Source organism: Stomoxys calcitrans, chromosome 4 (assembly GCF_963082655.1).
Source record: "Stomoxys calcitrans chromosome 4, idStoCalc2.1, whole genome shotgun sequence".
Lineage (NCBI taxonomy): Eukaryota > Metazoa > Arthropoda > Insecta > Diptera > Muscidae > Stomoxys > Stomoxys calcitrans.
The window spans coordinates 128,809,020-128,824,099 of record NC_081555.1 but is presented as its reverse complement, the minus strand read 5'-3'; the positions used below and the strand labels follow the sequence as shown (position 1 = coordinate 128,824,099).

General features: G+C 33.9%; 1 protein-coding gene across 3 annotated transcripts in view; it reads left to right on the top strand.

The window, feature by feature from the left end:
- LOC106090321 (palmitoyltransferase ZDHHC8) overlaps positions 1-15,080 on the top strand; it is a 274,028-nt gene that overhangs the window by 246,970 nt on the left and 11,978 nt on the right. Inside the window, exon 9 of one of the 3 annotated variants that reach the window (XR_009398216.1) lies at positions 5,621-6,096. The exons of 1 other annotated variant lie outside the window; for it this stretch is intronic. Coding sequence is in view for 1 of the 2 variants with exons in the window: in XM_059368275.1 (XP_059224258.1) it covers positions 6,246-6,267 (22 nt within the window). In the remaining variant the exon portion in view is untranslated. Of the gene's footprint in view, positions 1-5,620; positions 6,097-6,245; positions 6,768-15,080 lie in introns of those variants that run through there. One more of the 3 variants, XM_059368275.1, reaches the window with a different exon arrangement.

The following is a 15,080-nucleotide window of genomic DNA, read 5'->3' as shown; positions in this document are numbered from 1 at the left end:
CTCCACAACTGCGAGTATCTCTAACTCGTAACTGGAATATTTCCTTTCGGCGTCCGTCGTCTTCCTGCTCATGTAGTATACTGGATGCCAACCGTCGTCATCTGGAGATCGTTGCAATAAGATTGCGCCATACCCGTCCATCGATGCATCCGTATGAACTTCTGTTTCGTATCGTTGATTAAAAATATTTAATACGGGTCCTTCTGACAAAATCTTTTTCAAAGCGTTAAACGTAGCAATCTGTTCGTGACCCATCTCGAATAATCTTCCTGCCTTCGTTAAGTCGCTCAAAGGTTTAGCCAATATTGAAAAATCTGGAATGAATTTCCTAAAATAACTAGCAAGCCCTAGGAAACTCTGTAACCCTTTAACGTCTTTCGGCATTGGGAATTTCAATATAGCGGCGACCTTGCTGTTCGATGGAAATATCTGCTTATTCTCGATTACGTGGCCAAGAAATTCCACGCGTCTGACTAAAAATTGGCTTTTCTTCAAGTTTAGGTCAAGTCCATAATCCTTGCAAACTTGTATTACCTCCTTCAGATTTCGCAGGGCCTCGTCTTCGTCTTTCGATGGAATAATAACGTCGTCGACGTAAGGAAGTGCAACACCTCTTCGTGTCAAATCACGAAAAATTGTGTTAATAAACCTCTGGAACACAGCAGGTGAGTTTGACAAACCAAATGGCACCTTACAAAACTGGTATTGCCCGTTGTGAGTAACAAATGAGGTGTACTTACGGCTTGCTTCGGCTACACTCACGTGGAAGAATCCGTTCTTTAAGTCAATTGTGCTGAACACCGTAGCCTCTTGCAGTCGGTCTAGCTGATCTTCGATGAGTGGTAGGGGGTATCGGTCTTTAACTATGATCTTATTCATGCGTCTAAAATCAACGCATAGTCTATACGAACCATCCTTCTTCCTAACCATCACCACTGGACTGCTATATTCAGACACAGATTCCTCAATGATGCCATCAGCCAACCACTTGTCCACTTGCTCATCCACTGCTTCCCTTTCAATCATTGGTAATCTACGAGGTCTGGAAAATATGTTAGTGTCTTCGCTCAGGATGATATTCATTTTGACATTCGTAGTTTTGTTCTTCTCAGGTCTGTAATTATCAATGAGCTTCATAACTTCGCGTTTTGCACCATCACTTGCCATTAAATTCACGTCTACTTGACTCTCTGGCTCGTCAGCTGTTCTTATGAGCATAATGTTGTGCTGCTGGGAGGTAACGTCGTCTTTGATCTTTTCGAACTTTAAACTATTCGCCGTAATTTCAACACGAACATCGGAGCAGAAATCCTTTCCTAGCACCACGTCGATATCCATAGAATTTGCTGGAACTACGTGGAATGTCAATTGGTAGTCCTCCTCGTCGATTTCAACTTGATGCGTGAAGTTTCCCAGCGGCTTTATTCGGTTGTTGAGAGTCCTTTCACCAAATCCAACCAAATAAAAATCAGATTTCTTAAGAGTTGGTCTTCTTAGATCATTGTAAACTTTATCGCTGACAACATTATACCTGCTGCCTGTATCGAAGATCGCCATGTATTGTAAATCAGAAAATTTAACAACTTTCTTCATTATGTCATCAGGAACTAAACGTCGCATATTGGCTCTTTCATTTTTGCGCGGACATTGTTTTGATATGTGGCCAAACTCATTACATCCAAAACACTTGGTCCCTTTATCTTTATCGCTGCAATTTCGGGACGTGTGCCCTTTTTCGCCACAGTTGTAACACAACTCCTTTTTCTCGGCCTTGTTTGTTGTCTTATCCGGTTGTTTCGTCTTATCAGGTTGTTTCGTCTTGTCAGGTTGTTTTTGGTTAAAATTAAACCTTGGTTTAATCTTTTCCTGCATCGTCTCGTAGCATCTTAATTTCTCCTTAAACTCTTTAAGATTTCTGGCACCATACAGCATCGCCTTATTTGTTGCTAAATCATTTATGCCGTCGATTACGTATTGTATCAAAGCGTCGTCTTCTATGTTGCCTCGAGAAGCTAGCTCTTTCATCTTTAAAAGATATTCCAGGTAATTTTCGCCTTTTTGGATTCGTCGTTCGGACAATTGTTTATGAAGCTGTGCGCTGTTTGTCGTCGACTGGAATTCTTCTACCAATTTGCTTTTAAGGGTACTCCAAGATGTTATACCACGTTCGCTTGATATAAACAATTTCGCAAGCCCTTTCAATGAGCGTTTAGCAAACACAAATTTCTGGAGGTCATTCCATCCCATAACAAAAGCAGTTTCGTCGAATTCATCCAACCATGCGCCAATGGGTAAGTCATCAGTTCCATCAAAAGGTCGAATGGAGTCTTCAATATCTCGGAAATTTAAAGTAAATCTGGGAACGTCATTGTATTGATGCGTCTGACACGATGAAACCTCTCTATTTACACCACTAGGCAGTTCGCAATTCATTGTTTGCTGTACGTGAACACTTTCAGCTTTGAGACACTGTTCGCGAACCAAATCGCCTGCAAGCAACAGCTTGTCATTATGTGAACCACCACCAATTGATTCTCTAACACTTGCTTGGCTATCTGCTCTCATTATTGTGCGGTCGTCTTCGTTGCTTTCGCCGTCGTCGTCGTCGCCTTCATCATCGTCTTCGTCGTCATCAACAGCAGCAGCTAACATTGCACCCTTTCGCAGATTATTAAAGATGTGTAAACACAAATCACCATCGATGTAGTCGATACCCAAAGCGTTACATATCGACACCAGGTCAGCTTGACACAAATTTGCCTTTATGTACGTTGCTTTGTTTGCATACATTTCGCTGTCTACATCGTAGTCGAAGCCGTCGAACAAGCGTAGTCGTTTTCGGTTGTCACGATCTCCTTCTCTTCCAAAAATGAATTTATGCATCGCAACCACCACCGTACGCTTGGCAGTTCTTAAACGATTGTCAACCGCCGTAAAATCCCCTAAACATGCCATGGTTCTCTTTTATTTATTATGAGTATTCTTTCTACACAAGTGTGTGTGTGCGTCTTTGTTATAGTTTTATTTTCTTATATTCAAAAGAACTGTCCGCTGCACACAAACACATAAACGTGCACTCAATTCAAATCAGATATTGTATCAAATGTCTAAGGTGTCTTGACAATGTCTTACACACAATCACACTCTTCTCCTCAACTTGCCTCTACACACACAACGTTGGGATGTCGGCGTTCTCATATACACTTCTGAAAATTAACCGTCGTTTTGTGTATGGTTGCGAGAGTCCGTCTCTCTCTCACTAACACATACACTCGTCGTCTGTTGTTATTTAAACCACCTCCGTATTTTCAAATTCAACCGTCGTTTTGCGTGATTGTGTGAGAGTGTGTGCGTTGCAGAATTAAAGAAGTTGTACACCTGTGATTCCGTGCTTGGACATTCGTGGATAGAAACTATTCTGCTTTTTTCTTCTCTTTTGATGTGCTTGATGCAGACAATAAATATACTTCCTCGTCGAGTCTTTTCCTTTCTTTTTCTTTCTTTTTTAACCGTTCAGGCTGATTGTCGCCTTTCCACATTAACCATTGAATTACTCCGTTCGTCTCGACCGAGTCGCGTCGCGAGGTTTCTTCTTTCACTGCGGCTTTTATTGGCCGATCGTCGTTTTAGTTCACTGAGTCGACTCTATTTCGGTTGAGCCCCCAATTTGTGGACACTTTTTTTCTTCTTTTAAATCCCTTTATTTTATTTATATTTAGTTAAAGTTTAAGAGTAAAGTACAATAAAATGTTTGATATCAATAGAAAAGTAAAACAGTAATCAATGTAAACTAATGGAATGGCGTTCGGTTTTAACTCGCGTCTTTACGTCGTCACGGCTGCGGATAGACTGATTTCTGTGTGCTTCGCTTACTCGTCTTTGTGTTTACCAAAGCCAAACACACATACATTCAAACTTTTCCCACATATCTATGGGTGCAGTCCGATTCAAGTTTAAGCTCAATGACAAGGGGCCTCCTTTCTATAGCCGAGTCCGAACAGCATGCCGCAGTGCGACACATCTTTGGAGAGAAGTTTTACATGGCGTAGTACCTCACAAATGTTGCCAGCATTGGAAGGGAAGAACCACCGCTGAAAATTTTTTCTGATGGTCTCGCCAGGATTCAAAGCCAAGCGTTCAGCGTCATAGGTGGACATGATAACCTCTGCACCACAGTGGCCTCCAAGTGTTATAAGTATCAAGTATTATTTGCCAATTAAGGATTTAAAGGGCGATTTTTTAAGAGCTGTGGGAAAATTTTTCAAAAAAAAAAAAATTCAGAAAAATGCATGAAATCTTTATTTGAATCGATAAAACGGTCGATATAATTTAATGTTTGAATATTTATTTCAAATGTTGACCGTGACTGCGCCTCAAGTGGTACATCCGCTTAGTTCAATTTTGGTATATTCTTTTCAACATTTCGACCAGTATCTCACTAATAAATGATTCAATATTGTCTTCCAATGCTTCAATTGAAGCGGGCTTGTCTGTGTAGACATGAGCTTTAACATAGCCCCACAAAAAATAGTCTAAATCGCACGATCTAGCCGGCGAATTGACCGATCCCGCCCTTCACCGAACACGCCTTTCAATAAGCCCATAGTTACGCATGCTGTGTGGCATGTGGCACCGTCTTCTTGAAACAACATGTCATGCTAGTCAAGCTCTTGCATTTTGGACAAAAAATAAAGTTACACAGTTACGTTACGATTCGCATCATCTTTGAGGAAGTACGGTCCAATGATGCCACCAGCCCATAAACCGCACCAAACCGTGACTTTTTCTGGATGCATTGGTAGCGCTCCTGCAATGTTTCTGGGTGATCTTCACTCCAAAATCGTCAATTCTGCTTATTTATGCACCCTTTAAGCCAAAATGAGCTTCGTCCATAAAATAGAAGAAGCGCACGATTAACTTTCTTAACAGAGCACGCATTTTAATAATAGAATTCAATAATTTGCAAGCTTTGTTCGTTTTTAAGACGATTCATGGTTAAATTATAGACCAAACTGAAGATGTTTGACAGTGAAACAAAACACGCAACGTGCGTGAGCTGTTTAAACGAGTGCTGCCAAAAAGAAAATGGGTAAAAAATCATGCTTTATAAGACATTTAATGGTAGTACAAAGCCTCTCTAAATGCCTCATCTTACTCATACCATATATAATTTACATACTTAAACATCAAGAGTCCAATGATAATAAGACATTCTATGCCAAATTCTATTTATTAAAATATTATTATTTTTTTTTTGTTTTTTTTGGGATGGTTAATTTTAAAAAACAGAATTCATATTTTCGCTTAAGCCTATCATACATAGCTTCTTCTACAATAGATATACGACTATGCGATTTGTATTCTCCAAAATTTTTGCAGCGATCAAAAAAGTATAGCATACTTTTGGGTCAAACAGTGTATAAGTGAATATAAAGCATACTTTCAAGTCATTATTTGTTTTCTTCTTCATTATAAACGTATACCAAAATTTTCTTTATTATTTAATAATTCAAATAATTTCATTCTCCATTTTTGTTTTACTGAAACTATATACTTTCTATAATCTACGCAAAACAATCAATGTTTCCCCCTTTTTTCTTTCCTTGTTTTTGTTTTTAAGCCCAAAGTGATCAACCAAAAAGAAAAATCATGTAAAATATTTCTATAAGAAATTGAAAGAAAGTAAGCGAGAGAGTGCGCGCACACAGATACTACACACCTCAACTCACTCCCTGTATTAAATGTAAAAAAAAAATATATTTATCAAACACCTCCTATACTCCTTTTTACTTTAACTACATCTAGTTAGGCAACTACTAGATATATCAAAACCAAAAAAAAAAAAAATAAGAAAAATTAATTTTAGTTTTTAAACAAAATAAACTTCTGTTTTTGTAAACGCAACCACTACAAAAACAACTCCGTCCATTGTTAAAAAAAAAACAACAAGAAATAACAACTACTACTACTACTACAACAAGCCTTGTTCTGTATAAAACAAAACGTTTTGCGTCTAGTCTACACCTACTACTCTACCTCTACTTTGCAACTTGCCCTAAAATTTTTAATTTTTCTTTCATCCAAATATCAATGGAGGTGAGTTTGAGTTTTGCTTTTGAGTTTTTTAAGTATTTTAATTTTTTTTAAATTTCCCAACTACTCGGCTTTTTCTATAAAAATCATTTCTTTCGAATCTCATATGTGTTTTTTGTGTTTCGCTTTCGTTTCCGTTTCCTGAATTCCAGATATTTCATTTCAAAATTTTGAACATGTGATAACAAACATATACTAGTCTGTATGAACATCAACAAATGTCTTTCAGCCATTTCGGATTTTGTCCTGTCTCTGCGTTGTCTTTCATCAATGTGTCATTTTCCATGATTTGGGTTTTTGTAAATGATATTCTTTCGCCTATATTATACAAAATTATAAATAGTACATCTCTTCATATCATATTTTTATATTTGTTTTATATTTCGTTACATAAAGATACATACTTTACATTTTTGTATAACTTTGAGGTTGTCCATTTATGTTTCTTATTTTCTCTTCACATTCCGTATAAGTTGGAAAATATTTTTTAGATATCATTAGGATTTAGGCCATTTAAATGTTTCAGTTGCACCTAAAAGTATGCAATTAATTGGTTTATATGTTGTTGTATGGTACAATTTTTATTTTCATAGTTTAATTTCATTTAGCTGTGGTATAGGATTTAATTGCACTTAGTTTTGGCTTTTTAAAGCTATGAAATATAGAAAATTTAATTTTATGCGTTTTAGTAGGAAACAAACATTATTATACTCCAAAATAGAAAGGAGTTATACTAATTTCATCATTCCGTGGGTAGCACATCGAAATATTGATGTGAGACCCAACAAAGTATATATATTCTTAACCGTCTTGAAAAATTCAAATTTTTCCCATAAAATTTCCACTAAGGAAGAGGGGCAAACCGCCTGAATGTCTTGACATTCTAAGTCGATTTAGCTATGTCCGTCCGATTGTCGAAATCACGTTAACTTTTCAAGAAATAACGCTAGCTGCTTGAAATTTTGCACAAATACTTCTTGTAAATGGGCCATATCGGCCCTTATTTTCATGCAGCTGCTATATAAACCGATCTCAGATCTTGACTTCTGGAGCCTCTAGAGTGCGCAATTCTTATTCAATTTGGCTGAAATGTTGCATGAGGTATTTTGTTATGACTTTCAACAACTGTGTCAAGTATGGGTTAAATCGGTTCATAACCTGATATAGCCGCCATATAAACCCATATCGTTTCTTGACTTTTTGAGCCTCTAGAGGGCGCAATTCTTATCCGATTTTGCTGAAATTTTGAAACAATTGGTTTGCTATGACTACCAATAACTGTGCCAATCGGTTCATAACCTGATATAGCTGCCATATAAAGCAATCTTCAGATTTGATTTCCTGTAGAAGTCGAAATTGTACAATATTTGGCTGAAAATTTACACAAAAATTTTTAATACGACTTCTAACGGCCGTGTCAAATATGGTTCTAATATGTCCATAACCCAGTGGGTTCACCTAAATATATAATAAAAAAGCGAAAATGCAAGAAATTGATTTACTATTGGGTTGCCCAAAAAGTAATTGCGGATTTTTCATATAGTCGGCGTTGACAAATTTTTTCACAGCTTGTGACTCTGTAATTGCTTTCTTTCTTCTGTCAGTTATCAGCTGTTACTTTTAGCTTGCTTTAGAAAAAAAGTGTAAAAAAAGTATATTTGATTAAAGTTCATTCTAAGTTTTATTAAAAATGCATTTACTTTCTTTTAAAAAATCCGCAATTACTTTTTGGGCAACCCAATATTTTTTATTATTTTTACCTGAAACGGGCCCTTTCCGCTGCGCCTTCTTTTACAATATATGGAACAAAATTATCCTTTGAATATTTATTTTCGACAATTAAAGAGCTTTTATTGAAATGCCATGTTGCGAAAATGGTATATGTATATCACTTGACTAACAGTTTAACAATATAAGTGTCTGTATCTGAACCCCATTTGATCCTTTATTGGTCTATGAATTCGCTCAGAGGGTTTAGGGTCATTAAAGTTCGGATGTTTAAAAAAATTTATTGGAGACCGATATTCTCATAGGGAATTTGGGAGTGGGAAGGCCCTCAGAGTGGTGTTTGGTGGGTTTAGGGGGAGCCATGGGCCTCCAGAAACGTGGTCCCGAAAGTGGGTATCAATTTCGTGCACTACTCCCAATAACCTTTCATTTGAGCCCCATATTGCCATGGTCTATAACAATGTATGTCCGATTTAGGGGTGATTTGGGTGGTCCCCAGACACTTAGCCCTGAAAAAATAATATCAGGCGAAGGGGTGGACCCCCAAAAAACCTGGTCGCGAAAGTGGGTATCAATTTTGTGCTCTACTCCCAAAATACCTTTCATTTGAGTCCCGTATTGCCATGGTCGATAAATATGTCCAATATAGGGGTGTTTTGGGGAGAGGGGTAGTCCCCTAAACACTTGGTCCCACAATCTTGCGGATCTCGACATTAATAAATCTCCGGGCCCGGACGGTATATCAACACTTGTCTTTTGTAAGTGTTTTTCGACACTAGCTCGTCCACTACGCAACCATTTCAACCTTGCTTACGGTGCTGGAGTTTTTCCGGCGCGTTGGAAGGTTGCTAACGTTCAGCCCATCTCCAAAAAAGGTGGGGCGAACAAGCCTGCAAATTACCAGCCAATTGCGATATGCTCCGAGCACTCCAAGGTTATGGAGAGTATGGTTAACCATAATCTTGTGAGATACTTGGAGTCCAATGGCCTTTTTAGTGGTAGACAGTATGGGTTCCGCAGAAATCGCTTTAAGGAGAGTAAGGTCGTGGCTCTGGATATCTCCAAGGCATGTGATAGGGTCTGGCACGGTGCACTTTTATCAAAGCTTGTCGGTTTTGCAGTCCGTAAAAATTCGTTCGGTTTATATCGAGCTTTCTCAGAGATCGCACTATACGAGTGCGAGTCGGTAATAACTTCGTTCGATTTATATCGAGCTTTCTCAGAGATCGCACTATACGAGTTGTTGTCGATGGATTCTCATCCGATGAGTATACATTGTCGACGGGTGAGCAAGGCTCTGTCCTTTCCCCTTCCCTTTTTCTTATTTTCATTAACGATTTCGAATCCAGTCTACCTATTTGCCGACGACAGTAGTCTGTATCATTCATATTCATTCGACCATAGGCCCAGTCCTCAAGAAATTGGGGACAGGAGGCGCATTTTGAATGAGTCGCTCTCCCAAGATTTGTTGGCCATTTTCGAGTGGGGTAGAATGAACAGAGTAAACTTTAACGCACAGAAGACGTAGTGCTGTTTCTTTTCTCACAAGTGATTCATTGACCTGCTACAATCGTCGATATCTATCGACGGTATAGATATTGAGCAGTCAGATGCTCTTGAAGCAGGAAGTAGTTCACCTCTTCTGATCTTCCAATATCTATACTTCCTACATCAGGCTGAAGATGGAATATAACTCTCATATATTGGCAAGAGCTCCAGCATCATCCTTGGAGCTACTCGACCGGGTTCAATGGAGAGCGATGGGGTTGTTTGTGGACAGTAGAGTATTGTTTCTCTTAAACATCGTCGGAATGTGGGTAGTGTTGTTTTGCTCTATCGTTATTTTCATGGCGTGTGTTCCAGGGATATTCGTCTTCTTATCCCTGACGTAAGGATGTTCACCAGGAATACAAGACTTGCCAGGAACTCACACCCGTTTGTAACTGATTGGCCAGTCGACCGAACCATGCATTGCCGAGAAAATTAATTTTTCGCCCGTTTGTATGTGGAATCGACTTCTGGCTAATGTCTTTCCCACCAACATAGACGTTCATAAATTTAAGACGAATATCAATAAACACTACTCCCTCTTTCCCCCCTACAACCCTTAACTTTCCTAATTGCCAACGCAATGCACTGCATATAAAGGGGACATTCCCTGCGCGTTGGTTACGTGAAAAAAGATACGTTTTCCAATCTTAAATACATTTCATTTAAGTTTTGGGGGTGGTGCGGCCACCCTAGGTACCCCACCTGAAATTTGGATACCAAATTTTTGTTTTTTTGTTTTTATAAGAGAGCACAAGAAAAAATTTTGCTTAAATTGCAGCACCTCACCTCTGAGATATGGCGTGTCTAAAAATTATGGTTTTGGAGAGGATCCGCCCGATCGGCCGATTTGGCTTCTTAAGCCTCTTAAAGGCGCAATTATCCGGTTTGGCCGAAATTTTGCACAATGACTTCCAACATACGCTTCAAGTATAGCCTGCATCGATCTATAACCTTATGCATGTCTCGGATCGCCATCAGCCTCATCCAATCTATCAACCTTCGGTGTTTGAAAGATTGGGATTACAGTCCCTTAGTCTCCCAAGTATGGATTCAGGATTTTAGGAAATCCTTGAATATTGAATCCTGTCGGCTAGTGCAGCCACTCCACCAGTAGTGGTCTCAGTAGCAAGCAATATACTACATCCTGATTCCACCACCACAGTCTTTGGGTCTTTGGAGTTCATTCGAGATCAGTCGCTTCACTTCAAAATAATGAAATTTTTTAAATAATTATTGAAAGTTACATTGACGTTTTATTTGAAGTTTAACGCCGGTATTCACAAAACTAAATGTAGATTTGAAATAGGTTTATTTGACAGACTTCCTTTATAGAATTGCCAAATAAATCTAATTTAAGGCTTCATTAAGTTTGGTAAATAAGGACATAAGTCTATTTCTGTCTATTGGCTATATAACTTCAATTTGCGATACAATTTAAGTTGAAGCTAATGTGTAAAATAACCACTGAAGATAGAAAATTTCAAAAATCAACTTATATATGAAGGTAATTAAAAATAAGTTGAAAACCTTAGTGAAATTTAAATGTGCTTATGAAAAACCTAGGTGAAGAATGCAGCTAAAGATCAAAATTAATTATATGAAAGTGAATATTAGTATCATGATAAACAAAAATATGGATAGTGACTTCAATGGAGATGAGGATGAGGATAAGGATTTTATGTCAAACTTAATCAAACTTAATAGAAGGTTCAGATAAAGATACACAAATCAAGATTGGAATTAAAATTCAATTGATTAAATCAAGATGCAGAATATTCAAATCAATATTAAAGTAAAAGGAATTATTATTATAAAAATAAAGAAGACTTAAAAGGAAATCAAGATTACATTAAACCAAATGATGAAGACTTTAGTTATTGAAAATTAAGGAAAGAGTGAAGTAATTTTTATGAAGAAGATAAATATTAGAATAAAAATCTACTTCTTCAGAATAAAAAGTGAAAGAATATGAATGAAAACAAATGATTGTAAACATACAAAACAATATTATAAAAGTAAAGGAGGAAAATGATGGGGAGAACTATGACTGAAAAGAAGACAAAATGGGACTCAGGATCTATATTCATTTAATCAAAAAGGTAATAAAATTGTACATACAAACCAACGTCAATATTGCAATTCTAAGAAGAAAATTATGTCTATCCAGATTATAATGAAAATGCTGAATATCATTTCAAGTTGTCAAGTTGATTATGGATGTCAAGAATCAGTTCAAACTTTAAATCATAATATGAAACTGCAGAGACAAATACAAAAAAACATAAAGACAAAAATTAATTCAAAGGCGGTAATGTAGCTGTATACGTTCCGAATGAAAATATCAATATGAAAATCGGATGGATAAATATGTCTTTGGTATTAAGTTGAATATGAATGAACAAAATGAAAATATGATAAAAACATAACATTGACGAATATGAAGATATATGAATAAGTTTTGATATTGCAGATAAATATCAATATAAAGGATACAATAAGATAAGAAAAAACACGATATGAAGATGTTGCTGTAGATGCTCACAATGATCATTCCAATGAATAAAAAGGATTTGAACAATGAATGGCTTCATGAAAATCTAATAAACATACAATGTTTGAAATTTTAGATGAAAATTAAGGAAACAAAGTGCGATCAGAAAGAAGATTATGATGACAAATAAGAATATGTACCTATAAATCCTTCGAATGGTGTTCATTCATTTGCATATGATACATACGTTTAAGATTGAATATGAAAGCAAAAATAAAGATGCTCAGAATGTACATACAAATGATAAATGTATAGCAGGATGAATATCAATACTAATATAGATACTAAATACTAAAATAGATAAAAATATAACTTGAATTTGGTTATGAATGTGAAAAAATCAACATATTAGAAAGAAGATAATGACGGCATATATGAAAATGCCGCTGTATGAAATGATATTGAAGGATAAAATAAAGTTTGGAAAGAAGATGAAGAAAGCGAATATGAAGCTCAAGCTGTAGCTGTTCAGAATGGAACTGCAAAATGAAATGAAGGTTAAATATCAAAAACAAAAGAAGAATGAATATGGAAATGAATATGAATATGAATATGAATATGAATATGAATATGAATATGAATATGAATATGAATATGAATATGAATATGAATATGAATATGAATATGAATATGAATATGAATATGAATATGAATATGAATATGAATATGAATATGAATATGAATATGAATATGAATATGAATATGAATATGAATATGAATATGAATATGAATATGAATATGAATATGAATATGAATATGAATATGAATATGAATATGAATATGAATATGAATATGAATATGAATATGAATATGAATATGAATATGAATATGAATATGAATATGAATATGAATATGAATATGAATATGAATATGAATATGAATATGAATATGAATATGAATATGAATATGAATATGAATATGAATATGAATATGAATATGAATATGAATATGAATATGAATATGAATATGAATATGAATATGAATATGAATATGAATATGAATATGAATATGAATATGAATATGAATATGAATATGAATATGAATATGAATATGAATATGAATATGAATATGAATATGAATATGAATATGAATATGAATATGAATATGAATATGAATATGAATATGAATATGAATATGAATATGAATATGAATATGAATATGAATATGAATATGAATATGAATATGAATATGAATATGAATATGAATATGAATATGAATATGAATATGAATATGAATATGAATATGAATATGAATATGAATATGAATATGAATATGAATATGAATATGAATATGAATATGAATATGAATATGAATATGAATATGAATATGAATATGAATATGAATATGAATATGAATATGAATATGAATATGAATATGAATATGAATATGAATATGAATATGAATATGAATATGAATATGAATATGAATATGAATATGAATATGAATATGAATATGAATATGAATATGAATATGAATATGAATATGAATATGAATATGAATATGAATATGAATATGAATATGAATATGAATATGAATATGAATATGAATATGAATATGAATATGAATATGAATATGAATATGAATATGAATATGAATATGAATATGAATATGAATATGAATATGAATATGAATATGAATATGAATATGAATATGAATATGAATATGAATATGAATATGAATATGAATATGAATATGAATATGAATATGAATATGAATATGAATATGAATATGAATATGAATATGAATATGAATATGAATATGAATATGAATATGAATATGAATATGAATATGAATATGAATATGAATATGAATATGAATATGAATATGAATATGAATATGAATATGAATATGAATATGAATATGAATATGAATATGAATATGAATATGAATATGAATATGAATATGAATATGAATATGAATATGAATATGAATATGAATATGAATATGAATATGAATATGAATATGAATATGAATATGAATATGAATATGAATATGAATATGAATATGAATATGAATATGAATATGAATATGAATATGAATATGAATATGAATATGAATATGAATATGAATATGAATATGAATATGAATATGAATATGAATATGAATATGAATATGAATATGAATATGAATATGAATATGAATATGAATATGAATATGAATATGAATATGAATATGAATATGAATATGAATATGAATATGAATATGAATATGAATATGAATATGAATATGAATATGAATATGAATATGAATATGAATATGAATATGAATATGAATATGAAAAAAATGAAAGAAACATGAAAGAAAAATTAAGCAGTGAATATCAATTCAAAATCGAATGAATAAAACTTGAAACTGAATATGAAAGAAACATGAAGATAAGAAAGAATAAAGTCATATTGATAAAAGAAAAAATAATGGAAAAGAAGTTGGGGAATGAATAGCAACATAAAAATCGAATGATTATATAATAAAGAAACGAATCTCAAGATGAATATGAAGATACAATGAATATGACAAATAAAAAAGTCATGCTGATCAAAATAATATGAAGATGCAGATAGATATCAAAATTGTGAAGAATACTAAGACGCTAAAGTATATGAAGAAAATATCAAAGATGTTATATTAAAGAATTGAAGATGACGACTATGAACATTAAAGCTAAAGATGCAAAGCTAATGAAAAAGATAAACTAAAAACACAATTCAAATGAAAATCATAAAAAGGGACAACGAATCAAAAAGGAGTAATAATTAAAAGCCTTTCCTCATTGGTAACAATTGATTTTCAATCAAGGGATACAAGGAAGGCTATGCATAGTTCTTTCTGCGATTAGGAATAGATATTTGAACTTTTTTTTAAGATTCTTCTTCTAAAATAATCTTCTTTCCTTAAGATTCTTCAAACTTATAGATGTAACATATTCTATAACATTCGCGGTTTGTTATAGAGCTTTCTGAAATTTTCAAAGTTTCCTTTGAAGTAAGAGTTAAAATTTTTGTTATAACACTTTCTTAATGCTTGATATAGTCGCATTTTTCACTATGCCAGTTGCTATTATAGATTTTAAGATTAGACATCGTTTGAAATATTTTTTCCATTAAGTCAACACTCAACTGTAGAAAAATGTCGTATATCTTTTAAAATCATTAGAAAT